Source organism: Antedon mediterranea, chromosome 4 (genome assembly GCF_964355755.1).
Source record: "Antedon mediterranea chromosome 4, ecAntMedi1.1, whole genome shotgun sequence".
In the NCBI taxonomy this organism is placed as follows: Eukaryota; Metazoa; Echinodermata; class Crinoidea; order Comatulida; family Antedonidae; genus Antedon; species Antedon mediterranea.
Genome location: NC_092673.1, coordinates 15,681,621 through 15,695,770, shown reverse-complemented (window position 1 = coordinate 15,695,770; position 14,150 = coordinate 15,681,621). Strand labels below are relative to the sequence as shown.

The 14,150-nt window shown below is 36.9% G+C and overlaps 1 protein-coding gene across 4 annotated transcripts in view; it reads right to left on the bottom strand.

Annotated features, from left to right (window-relative positions):
• The window catches only part of LOC140046775 (SH3 domain-binding protein 2-like), a 28,528-nt gene extending 15,199 nt beyond the window's left edge, over positions 1 to 13,329 (bottom strand). For 3 of the 4 annotated variants that reach the window (XM_072091500.1, XM_072091502.1, XM_072091501.1), the window contains exons 1-3: positions 13,154 to 13,329; positions 611 to 839; positions 154 to 271 (exon numbers count right to left, since the gene is read on the bottom strand). In XM_072091500.1, the coding sequence (XP_071947601.1) occupies positions 154 to 271; positions 611 to 839; positions 13,154 to 13,313 (507 nt within the window). In that variant the 5' untranslated portion in view covers positions 13,314 to 13,329. Of the gene's footprint in view, positions 1 to 153; positions 272 to 610; positions 840 to 2,727; positions 2,834 to 13,153 lie in introns of those variants that run through there. The other variant, XM_072091503.1, reaches the window with a different exon arrangement.
• Positions 13,330 to 14,150: the final 821 nt, after the last annotated feature.

The following is a 14,150-nucleotide window of genomic DNA, read 5'->3' as shown; positions in this document are numbered from 1 at the left end:
CTTAGAGGAAAAAAAAACAAATTGAGAATCTGTGTATTCTTTATTATGCTATACAAAGTGTACAGTATGCCCTTAATTGCTATATTCGTTCTTTCAAATCAAAATTAACCCTACTTCCGGGTTGAATGTTGGGTACAAAACATGAGAACCTACCGTCATTTCCCGTTCTGATGCTGCTCCAAAGAAGTATGTCCTCATATTATGGGATGGGCCCATTATTTTGAATGCATAACGTTGATCGGTTGTAGATGCCTCTTCAGCCCTCATCACTCTGAAATATCACAAATATTATAAGATTGATAGTTGGTGGTACAGGTAATTTGTTATCAATAGTCATATTCTAAAAAACAATTATGACTTTTTCGCACAACAAGGAACCAACATTTCCGAATTAGTGTTGGCAGACAATAACGCTGTATAGTGATATAGCCATCAATCACGTTTTAAGTTTTGATGCCTTTAATACCCAAAAAGATAAATGATTATCAAAAATTAAAGAAGATAAATTTATAAATTATGGTTCTTATGAAAGAAAATGTAATGATTGAATATTGATTACAACATATTGATTATCGCTAAAGAGTCTGATTAGAAAAAATATGATTCATACCTATGATAACCTTTGAGACAGAACGCTCCTTTCGGTCGTTTGCTTTTCTCTGATTGGAAGTAATACAACCAATCCTTGTAAAGTATCACATATCGTAGTTGCCATTTTGCAAACGGGAAACTTAACTTGCTTTGTATGACTGATGTTATTTTATCTGTTTTTCGTTCAGATGATCTTTTATATAAAAATCCACTAAAATCAATATCTATGCTAAGCAATTCCTCAGCACCTACGAACAAAATAATAACATTTATAATGTGATAACATGATCAAAATTACAGTTCTTAACTGGTAGGCCAATAAAAGCACATGATCACTTTGCATGAAAATGTCACTAAATACACCATTCGCATCGTTTGCTAGGCACAGTGAAAGGAGTAAAAGGTGGGCTAAAACCAGTGGGTGGCCAGTAAACTGAACTACACATTGCGTTTTCATTAAGGATACAGTATGTGTGAATCATGTGTGTTTATACCTCAAGGAAAAGATTTACAGAATATACCAAATTTGCTGTAATTAACTTAACATGGTATTGTGCCCGTAATTATTTTTTAATTGCTAGGGGCCTGTTTAGACTTTAAATATTTACATTTGGGTAGTACTCATCAAGTGATACCTGTTCCCATGAAACCAAATTACCCAACTAAAGCCTGAAGGGCTGGCCTTACTGTATAATGGCAATCATTGCGATGACGTTGTGGTTTAAAAAAACACATGGACTACTCTATAAACAATACAAAGTGCATTAAATATTTCCCTACTGTATAATTTCCTTCAAGAACTATTTACACAGTACAGGAAGGAGATTGCAAGTAATAAAATCTGTCTAAACAATATCAAGTGGTATTCAAAACAAAATTTCGAATTAATATTTAACGCTTTTGTATACAGAGCAAGAGCATTGTCATTGTTTTAGTGAGTTGCCTTTGGATTTGTAATACGAATCAAGGAAATACTGTAAATGATAAGGCAAGTGATTATCGTGAAATTGTAGCAGCTTGAGTGTTGTATTTTAAGTGCCTTGTAGTTTGTCATAATATATACCTCCGGGTGCATGACTTCCAGTAGACTTGCTCCAAGTCTGTATTGTTTTTTATTTTTATTTATTTGTTTTTATTTCGACCGCGATTTTTGTCTGAAAATACAGACTTGTGAAACACGTATAGAAATCGATTTGCAGACCGCAAACATCCAATAAGAATGACGTAGGTTATCATACCGCATTTGGCTATATGGGGCGGGCGGTATGTAAATATGGATTTCAAATCAACCAATGATCATTTTGTTTCAAAATGAAAAAGATCGAGTACGTACAGTGCTGAATGTACGATCGAGACTGTTGAAATATGAAATCGTGTTGCCAAGTTGTTTTGTTTATAAATTGTTTAGTCCTTAGCCTAGGCCTCCTTCGTAGGTCCTACTCAACTCGCACGTATGACCTGCCAAATAAAACACCAATAAGGTAGGCCTACATACCACCACCGGCACACAACAGGATTCACACACAACAGACAGGGCTACACCAGTCCAGGGAGTTGTACACCACTACACAGAACAGGACAGGGTCTGGGTGGGAATTAAATCAAATTATCTCCGCGTAATATTAAATGATCCATTCAATGTTTGATTTGCGGAGAAGCAAGACGAGTTTTCTTGGGAAAAATCCCATCAAATGTTATAAAATCATTTCTAGCCTTCAGAAACTTTCATTAATGTACCCAAGTACACATTGTCTAAACGTAACATAGCGCATGCGTACCTTCTTAGTTGTTGAGTCTTTGAAATTCTGAAACATGAATATTAAAACAGTGTACGAGTGAGTAGCCAATCGCATGCAGCTGAAACTAGTCAACCGGATAATCTATGCACCAAGAATTCTTGGTGTCAAACCACGTGACTTTTGCGTGTTTCCCCAGACGGAGTATCCAAACTCAAGTAATACACGTATGAAACGCCATATGTGCAAAAATATTTATATTTTTACTAATATTAAGAAAAAACTCCGTCTGGATCCCAGACTAGACTTCCAGCACCCTTTTGTTGAATTTATTAATTTTTAATCTGTAAAATTGTCTACGATTATGACAAAAAAGTATAAAGTACTATGAGAGACTTACTTGGCAATATACAACATTGGTCACTAGCATCCTCCATAATCAAACAACAAAGTATTATTATGTATTCAAAACAAATAGATTTTATAAAAAAATTCTATACAAATTGTTGGTACTAAATGTACCAACAATTCTTCACTTGATGTTAAAGATAAGTTTCCAAATGTTTTGTGTTAAATTCCGACAATTCTTGGCACAATTCTAGAAGAAATTCCAAAGAGTTTTGTACAATATTCCAACAATACTTGGCACAATTTAAATGCAAGTTCCAGAGTGTTTTTCAAACATATTCCAACTACAGTATGAGTCTTGGCACATTCCTAAAGGTAGTTCCACAGTGTTTTGTACTATATTCCAACAAAAGAATAAGGCAGACTATAGATTGTTTAGTTTCAATCACTAAAGATCGTTGCACTTTACTTAACCATACACATGCAAAAAAGGCAGTCAACTGAATTAAAGACAAATAGTACACATTCCAAAAGTCACTAGTATTTAAATCCACACATGTCTATGAGGAATCACAAATAGAAAACACCTATAGGTATACTGGTGGTAGCAATCAAAGCATGATTAGGATAACAACACAATTCATCTTTCCTGATTAATCAATGCATTACTGGACAATAACTTCCACACTTATGACTTCAAAGGAAGAACACAGGAAACCAATTCAAGTATGAACGTCATTTGTATAATAACGCATTCTGCTGTTATTCATCAAAAACCTACTCTACACTGCAACCATCGACAATATTTACTCTAGTCTAAGTTACTAAAATTAATATTTAGAAATGCTTCTAAAAATAAAGTAGTACTTTCCATATGCCAAATAAGGAAGTGAATGTCATGGGTTACAGGATGTGGTTTTTTTTAAAAAAAGTTTCAAGTGATAAAAGTATAAAATAAAGTTACACAATTATACATTTAATTATTTACAGAATACTACAAACACAAAATTCATTTAGATACAGTATTACCATTTTTGGTATTTGGTCAAAATATGGAAAAACTAAAAATGATGATATTAACTGGGCATTTGTGATCATGTAGGTTAGTGTTAATGGTAAATTGAATAATCTAAAAACAAAATCATTTTTACTGTACCATTTCTTTAAAATAAATAAGCACTATATAAATCGAACAACATAACATAAAATAACATAAAAAATAACAATTTTTTGGTCTATAATAAAAAAAAAGTCAAAGGTTAAAAAATTTGATGGGGAGAATATGTAACTTTTTTTTATTTGGCCTTAGTTTACAGAGAGTTTATTTTAACATTTATAATAACATGCAACTAAGTCCTACACAAACAGAAAGTCATTATTCAATTATTTATGTTACAAAATAAATATTACTTTCCTCTCAAGTCTCATTATTTAACATATTAACTCTATTTATATTTGTTTTATTTGCAAATGTAATTACAGATTTACCCAACCATTACGGTAGCAACAGGAACAGCAATTGTTAAAATGAAAGCTGGTACAGTATATGATGCAATGTGCCATAGTATAAAACTGCTGGAAATTTCCTTAGGGAAATGCCCTGATTGTTATAATCCCATTGGAAACTCATCAGGAAATCATGTATAGGTTACTATAACATCATTTAATTGTTTGGCATGTGGTTAGTTAATGTATTAGATTATTATTACTTATAATGTTTTGACCTGGACATAGAGATAGAATAGCCAAATGCCGAAGAGGGCGGACTAGCTTTATGGAGTTCTCAACCAAGATGGACGCAAGACTTGTTCAACCATTTTTAAACAGATTAATAATTAATACTGATACTACTGTATTTTGTGAAGAACAATATAAATAAACAATATTTATATATATATTTTTAGATTAACTATAATATATCGAGACATTTTTATGAAGAAATTTAAAAAACAAGAGAAATATTTGTATATTTTTTATTTAGATTAATTATATCGAGAATGACAATGGGTATTATAGAAACAAATTCTTACAATTTGTATACAAGCGTCATTTTAGAATACATGTGCGCGATCATAACGATTTCTCGACTCTTAGTCTTAGCTCCCCTGCTCTCAAATGAATTAATGTGCAGCGTAGTGGTATTGGTGTGTCTGATTGGTTGATTTGTGGTAGATATATTGGAGAGAAGCTCTCCACAGATGGACACATTTGGTGCTTTGAATGCCTTGGAGTTGAATACAGCTTTATTATGGGAATTAGCCATCCCTGTGATAGACACAAACGATAAACTAGGAAAAACAGTATGGATACGGATAGGAATGGCGTACACAGTACTGTACAGTTAGTACCAAAGAAAAAGAACCCAGATCCAGGCTTCCATTTTTTTTATTGTTATCATGCCTACCGCAACATCACAATATATTTAGAAGGATATATTTAGAAGGATAAATTTGTTCAACTAGACTTACACTTGTTCAATAAATACAGCGACGTTTCACAACCTATTCAGGTCGTATCATCATCATGAGTCCAGTTGAAAAGATTTAACCTTCTACTCTATATATTGAATTACAAAATCTATATCTTTTAGTAGGCCTACCAATTATAGCAAATACACAACAGAAAGCAAAACCGGAAGTACCTACTATGCCTGTGTTATTATCATAAGGAACAAGATCTTTTGCATATTTGTTACTGTAGTTCGGAAGTACCAAGTTTGGTATCTACATTCATGTATCATTAAAATATATAGAGCAGAGAAAGATTTGTTTTACTTTGTACGCAGTGGCGTAACACTATGAGTTCTCTGGCTAAACCCAGTGGCCCGAGGACCATGAGTACGAGTATGAGCAGCCCCAGCATTGGAGGGCCCATTGGAGCACTAAACTTGGGGGCTGCCACCCACCATCTATTTACGCCACTGAATAATTGCATAAGGGGTTATAATAGAAAAAAAATGTCACTTAGTCTTTAGAACTTATTTTGTCTCCAAATAAATTTCCTTACAAATTTATTTAGTATAGTTATCCTAAATATAAAATGTAGTCAGTACACTATTGAATTTATTGCAACTTTAATTGTTACCATGGTTACTCCTAGTTTTGACCTGGAGTACCACACTGTATTATCATTAAGGCACTTGTTTGGATTTGGACATTCCAATGCATTGACTTAATTTGTACATTGTACAGTATAAAGTATTAGTAATACAGTAGCATTCACTGAGAGAAGTCCACAAGCTTTTATATGCTTTTCGTTTACAAGTTTCATTTCTTTTTATATCTTTGACGTGCCTCTATTTGAGAATCACAGTGTGTAAGTACATGTTAATTTATAATTGTTATTTTAACTTTTAATTAGGCCATATATAGGTCCATATATACTATTTAATCAAGTTACTACTTTATATAGTACTGGCTATATATGTACAGTATCTATTTTAATAATTACAGTCTACAATCTAGGACGATGATTTATTGTTAATTCATTCCTAGTCTTAATGCATATAAGGCATAATTTTACCATTGATGCCTAAACCTTTGTTGAAATGTTATAGCAATTAAAGATATTAATTAATTTAGGTTAGTATAGCAGTTATATATGATTAGCATTTACGTTACCTTTTTTGCTTAAACAGCTAAATACAATGTTTGTACGCTGTATTGCTATTTTTAATGTAGTCTAGATAATGTTTTTCTTTGTAATCCTCCATAGTTTTACCAATATAATATACTACGATATGACGCATAATAAACGTTAGTAACGAAACTCTAACTACTATATGTACATCTAGTGTCTTATTTGGTTATCTGGCTGTCTAGAAGACGCGACCGTTATCGAGGGCAGCACAGTAAAAACACTACTCAACCTACAACATGTCTACAAGATCCGGAAGAAACTACAACTTAGGTAGTCAAGAAGATCGTCGATTGGACAGAATAAATCGACTATCAGCATCGGAACCAAGGCTTGCATCTATCGTGACAAGTCACCAACAGCAGCCATTGCTACCTGCACAACGACAGTCTCCAGAAGATGATCATGTCAGTACTCAATCATCGACAACCAGCTCTGCACGAGCACGTGCAAGAGCTGAAATTACTAAAGCCAAACTCCAGTTTGCCCGAAGAGAAGCAGAAATTATGCGTAAAGAAGCCGAACTGGAAAGGCAAAAGGCTCAACAACAAGCAGACTTCTATCTTCTTCAAGCTGAAAAAGAAGCCGCCGTGGCAACAGCAGAAGCGGCAGCCTACGAAGATAATGAAATTGAATTTAGACCTCCGAGCCAGACCACAAGTTTATCTGAACGGCTGGGCCTGCCGCCTCCTCAGAGTTCAGGTCAACGCACGGAAAACTATGTGACCAGACATTTCACACCCATCCCTCAGGAAGAACCACAACGGCAATCAATGCAGTTACCAACATCTCAACCTGTCGACCATTCCAGTTTCCCAGCAGTTGATGCATTGACAAATCATCTTATGCGGAAAGAGCTTGTAGCGTCCGGTCTTCTCAAATTCGATGACAAGACAGCCAACTATAGACCTTGGAAGGCATCGTTCAAGAGAGTCACCAATGACCTGCGCTTGTCATCGTCTCAAGAACTCGATCTAATTACAAAGTGGTTAGGGGAGCAGTCGTTACAACTTGTGATGCCTCTTAGAGCCATCAATGTAAATAATCCCGAAAAAGGTTTACACATGGTATGGGAAAATCTGGACAAAACGTATGGTGCTCCAGAAGTCATTGAAAGGGACCTACTTCAACGACTTGAAGAATTTCCAAAGTTCCAACTCAGGGACCACCTGAAGCTTCGTGAGCTTAAACACCTTCTTCTTGAAGTAAACTGTGCAAAAGAAGAAGGACTGTACTCCGGATTACTGTCACTGGACTCAGCACATGGTGTAAATCCGATAGTTACAAAATTGCCTTATAACCTTCAAGAAAGGTGGATGTCAAAGGGAACACAGTATAAGACGGAAAAGAAGGTCACTTTCCCTCCATTCAAAGTTTTTGTGGATTTTGTAACCAATCAGGCGGATATGCGAAATGACCCCAGTTTCCAATCACCTGTGTCAGAGAAGCCTGCACGCAACAACAAACCACCCCCAAGATCACTTGCCGTGAATAGAACAAATGTTGGCCCAATGCCACATAGCAAAAAAGAGACTGCAGAGAGACTGAATAATTGGTGTCCGATACACAAAGCTAGACACACTTTGGCAAAGTGCCGTTCCTTCAAGCAGAAACCAATAGACGAGAGGAAAGCTCTGCTGAAGGAGTGTAACCTTTGTTACAAATGCTGCGCATCAAACACACATCAAGCCCGTGACTGCAAAGAAGCGATTGAGTGTGTAGTATGTAAAAGCAAGAGGCATATCACCGCCATGCATCCAGACGCCACTTCAAACAACACTGCAGTCCAAGAATCACCTCCACAGCAAGATGCTCTTGCTTCAACCTCACAACAAGACGGCGAGGAGAGAGAAGATGGTGTCAAACCTTCACTCTCACCGCTTTGCACTCAAGTGTGCAAAAACATTCCTGGCGGACGTTCGTGTTCCAAAATTTGCAAGTTACTGATTTTCCCAGAAAACCGTGAAGCTGAAGCGCTTGTGGTTTATGCAGTCATTGACGATCAGAGTAATGGGACACTGGCAAAACCACAATTATTCGACCACTTCCGGAACACATCAAAACCTACTTCCTTTACCTTACGTACCTGCTCAGGAAGTGTTCAAACGTTGGGAAGATCAACCAACAAGATGTGTATTCGATCTATGGACGGCAAAACATTGATAAAGATACCGTACATAAGAGAATGTGAAATGATTCCCGGTAACATGGAAGAAATACCATCCCCTGATATTGCTCTTCATCACCCTCATCTAAACGAAATCGCAAATCAAATGGAAGAGGTTGATCACCAAATACCAATCTTGCTCTTGATTGGCAGAGATGTAGTACAAGCGCACAAAGTCAGAGAGCAGATAAATGGCCCAGACAATGCTCCTTACGCTCAACGACTCGATCTAGGTTGGGTAATTGTCGGCGAAACATGTTTAGACGAAGTTCAGCTGCCGCTGGAGCAAACCAATGTATATAAGGCGAACGTCACACAGTTTCCAACCTGCCCTAATGCAATCCACTTGAGCGAGCAAAACGACAACGAGCCTGAAATAGGACGAACAGTATTTAATGTTGGAGAAAACGATGATAAGCCTGCAATGTCTGTTGAGGATCGTCAGTTCATGAACATAATGGACAATAATGCATTCAGGGATGACAAGGGTAGTTGGGTAGCTCCTCTACCATTCAAGCCGTTAAGACAACCTCTACCAGACAATCGTGATCTGGCTCAACGAAGATTCAATAGTTTGTGCAAAACCTTAAATAAAAAACCGGAACAGAAGAAACAATTCATTGAATTTATTGGAAACATGGTAAAAAACAAACATGCAGAAGCAGCACCGCCTATGGAAGAAGGAAAAGAACGATGGTACCTCCCCATGTTCGGAGTTTATCACCCACAGAAACCAGGCAAAATAAGGGTGGTGTTTGATTCAAGTGCAGAGTGGAAAGGTGTATCTCTCAACAAAGTTCTGTTGAGTGGTCCTGACCTCAACAACTCCTTGCTGGGTGTCCTCTTGAGATTCAGGAAAGAACCAATTGCAGTGACAGCTGATGTTGAACAGATGTTCTACTGCTTCAATGTTCGAGAAGATCATTGTGACTATCTTAGATTCATGTGGTTCAAGGACAACAACATGGATAACGAAGTAATTGATTACCGAATGAAAGTCCACGTGTTTGGTAACACCCCATCACCATCAGTGTCTATCTATTGTATTGGCAGAACAGCAAAAGAATACGAACAAAAATATGGTTCGGAAGCAAGTCAGTATATTTTGCGTAATTTTTACGTTGATGACGGACTAACATCATTACCTACTGCAGAAGAAGCAATTGCCTTAATACAAAAATCGAAGGCAATGCTTGCAGAAAGCAACTTACACCTTCACAAAATAGCGTCCAACAGTGGACAAGTAATGGCTGCTTTGGACGAAGCAGACAAGGCCAAAGACTTACAAAACATCAATCTGAAAAGCGAAACTCCACCATGCCAACGAAGTCTCGGGGTATCATGGGACTTGGAAACAGACAGCTTCACCTTCAAGATATCAGCACAAAAGAATGATGAATACACTAGAAGGGGAGTTTTGTCTGTGGTCAACAGCCTATTTGACCCATTAGGTCTTGTATCGCCAATCACTCTACAAGGGAAAATCCTTGTGAGAACGTTAAGCTCCGGAACTGTCGATTGGGACGCTCCTCTTAATCCAGAATACAAAGAAGAGTGGGACAGTTGGAAACAGTCACTAGTCCACCTGGAAAATCTTAAGGTACCAAGATGTTATGTACAAACTTCAGTAAAACTGGCTACGAGAAAAGAGTTGAGTATTTTCTCAGATGCGTCAACTCAAGCTATCGGAGCTGTCGCCTATCTTACTGTGACCAGCGAAGTAGGCCGTCACACTGGGTTCGTTTTGTCCAAAAGCAAGGTAGCTCCCAAACCAGCTCACACAGTTCCTAGATTGGAATTGTGTGCTGCGGTATTAGCGACTGAAATGTTCGAACTCATAAAAGATGAAATGGACATCCGCTTTGATACGGTGAAATTTTATACGGACAGTCGTGTAGTGCTTGGTTACATAAATAATAAGAAACGCCGCTTCTATGTTTATGTAGCAAATAGAATCAACCGGATCACAAGATCAACATCTCCAAATCAATGGCACTATGTAGCAACTGAGAGCAACCCTGCAGACTTTGCCTCAAGACCAACTGCTCCAGATGCTCTCATTTGCAGCAACTGGTTCGATGGCCCAATCATCGTCCAGACTGGCGGGCCACAGACATCAGTTCCTGAAAACACATTTGACTTGATAGATCCGGATGAAGATGACGAAGTGAGACCTACTGTCACCACAATGTCAACACATACCGTCGAGCCACGACTTGGCAACTCACGTTTTAAACGTTTTTCTGATTGGCAAAGACTGTTACTTGTAATAGCAAAACTTAAGAAGGTGGCAGCTTCGTTCAAGTTGAAAGAGAACAACGGATGGGGAATGTTTACTTCCCAGATAACACTAGAGGAGATTAGCGCAGCCAAAATCGTTGTGGTGCAGGCGGTCCAAGAAGAGACGTACCTAGATGAAATTGCATGTCTAAAAAGGAGACGTCCATTACCAAAGACCAGCACTCTTCGTAAGTTAGATCCTATTTTGGGAGACGACGGGCTACTTAGAATCGGAGGGCGCTCTGAAAATCTAGAGATAGATTACAACCAAAAACATCCAATAATTCTACCAGCGGATAACCATGTGGCAACCTTGATTGCTAGGTATCATCACCGCAGAGTGGCCCATCAAGGTCGTCACATAACTGAAGGAGCAATACGATCCGGTGGATATTGGGTTATTGGAGGAAAACGGCTTGTTTCAACAATGATATACAAGTGTGTGACCTGCAGAAAATTAAGAGGCAAAACTGCGACACAGAAGATGGCAGACTTACCACTAGACCGCATCACACCATCACCTCCGTTTACCAGTGTGGGCATAGACGTCTTTGGACCCTGGAATGTGACTTCTAGACGTACCAGGGGTGGAAGTGCCAATAGCAAACGATGGGCGGTAATCTTCTTGTGCATGTCGACTCGTGCCGTGCACATTGAAGTTCTAGAGACAATGACAGCTTCAAGCTTAATCAACGCCCTTCGCAGATTCTTTGCACTTCGGGGACCAGCAAGAATTATTCGATCCGATAGAGGAACTAATTTTGTTGGAGCGGTAAGGGAACTCAACCTTCAGATAGGAACGCATGATGTTAAGAACTTTCTTCAGTCTAAAGTATGCAAATGGATCTTCAACCCACCTCATTCGTCCCACATGGGAGGAGCCTGGGAGAGGATGATTGGAATTGCACGCCGCATTCTCGACTCCATGTTGAATCAACATCAACAAGCAAGACTGACCCATGAAATTCTTACAACGTTGATGGCAGAAGTCGTGGACATTATTAATTCCAGACCATTGGTACCGGTTTCAACTGATCCTGATGCACCAACAATCCTAACACCTTCTATGTTGCTTACGCAAAAACCAAATACAAATTGTGCACCCCTAGGACATTTTGACGCAAATACATCTTACACTTCCCAGTGGAGACATGTCCAGAGTTTGGCGAATTCTTTCTGGAAACGTTGGAAGCAAGACTACATTTCAAACTTGCAACGTCGACCTAAATGGCAAGACACCAAGCAATCAATTAAGAAAGGGGATATTGTGTTGCTTAAAGACAAGCAAGCACATCGAAACGAATGGCAGATTGCAAGAGTGGTGAAAGCTTTTCTTGGTACAGATGGCCTAGTGAGGCACGTTGAACTGACAACGCAGAAGGGAGATGGAATGAAAAAATATTCAAGACCAATTTCAGATCTGGTGGTTCTTGTATCCGAATAGTTAGTTATGACATGAGTTATGCCAGACGAGGAGTATTTTGTCTCCAAATAAATTTCCTTACAAATTTATTTAGTATAGTTATCCTAAATATAAAATGTAGTCAGTACACTATTGAATTTATTGCAACTTTAATTGTTACCATGGTTACTCCTAGTTTTGACCTGGAGTACCACACTGTATTATCATTAAGGCACTTGTTTGGATTTGGACATTCCAATGCATTGACTTAATTTGTACATTGTACAGTATAAAGTATTAGTAATACAGTAGCATTCACTGAGAGAAGTCCACAAGCTTTTATATGCTTTTCGTTTACAAGTTTCATTTCTTTTTATATCTTTGACGTGCCTCTATTTGAGAATCACAGTGTGTAAGTACATGTTAATTTATAATTGTTATTTTAACTTTTAATTAGGCCATATATAGGTCCATATATACTATTTAATCAAGTTACTACTTTATATAGTACTGGCTATATATGTACAGTATCTATTTTAATAATTACAGTCTACAATCTAGGACGATGATTTATTGTTAATTCATTCCTAGTCTTAATGCATATAAGGCATAATTTTACCATTGATGCCTAAACCTTTGTTGAAATGTTATAGCAATTAAAGATATTAATTAATTTAGGTTAGTATAGCAGTTATATATGATTAGCATTTACGTTACCTTTTTTGCTTAAACAGCTAAATACAATGTTTGTACGCTGTATTGCTATTTTTAATGTAGTCTAGATAATGTTTTTCTTTGTAATCCTCCACAGTTTTACCAATATAATATACTACGATATGACGCATAATAAACGTTAGTAACGAAACTCTAACTACTATATGTACATCTAGTGTCTTATTTGGTTATCTGGCTGTCTAGAAGACGCGACCGTTATCGAGGGCAGCACAGAACTGGTGAATAGGCCCTAAGGAAAATTAATGGTATCCTACTTACTGATCGTAGACAGAGGTATATGATGCTGTGACTGATACTGCGGTCCCGAAATAGAGTTAATATCCCTTTGTGAATATGCATGTCGTAGTTGAGATCCAGACGAGAAGTTTGAAGCGGGTGAAACAGATCCAATACTGACCACCGATCCACGGAACGCCATAACTTGACAGGCAAGAGTGTTTGTACAGTTTTGTGCTCTGTAAAAATAAAAACATTATAAATTTTTAGCCCGAGACATTTCAATTGGACAACATTTTAACCTATAGAATGGAGCAAAACATAACGCATGATGTGGTAGACTGATGCAGCCCTGGTAGAACCAGAATGTGGTAAACCTGTATCTGCAAAATGAAAAGCATTTTATAATACTGTAGATTGTAGAAAATATTCATAGAAATTTAGTTTTATTTTTCATAAACTTCACTTCTTCTTTCTAGGTCTAATCTTGATCATCTTAAAACTAAATTACTTTTACATTTTACAATCTAAAGAACTTACTATTACCATTTTACAATCTCTTCTCTTCTACTACAGTGAAGTAGTAGTAGTTAGTTAAAAGATGACATGATACCAGAGATGGAAGAAATTCAATTCAATCAACATCTTCACCATGATGTCCTGATGAAAGTACATTTTTACAAACAAAATAATCATTTTGTAACCCTGAAACAATTTCTATACAATTACTATATTCGGTACGATAAAGATATATCACAAGTTAGAGTAATAATAGATTGAATAATGTAAATTTTTAGAAAATCTGGCTACATGTGACTTTTATTATTGTTTTTTATGACCTTCTGTGTGTGTGACCTGGCTGATCCAATCTATTACAGGGAAGACAATCTTTGCAACAAAAGAGTTCATTCAATTAAATTAGATTTTGTTTTAATATAACTAATCAATGTTATAATTATCATTTACATAATTATTTAGAAAAATGTCTTTGTTTTGAAAATTTAAAGGTAATTTATAAAACATTTCAGAGAAATTGTTT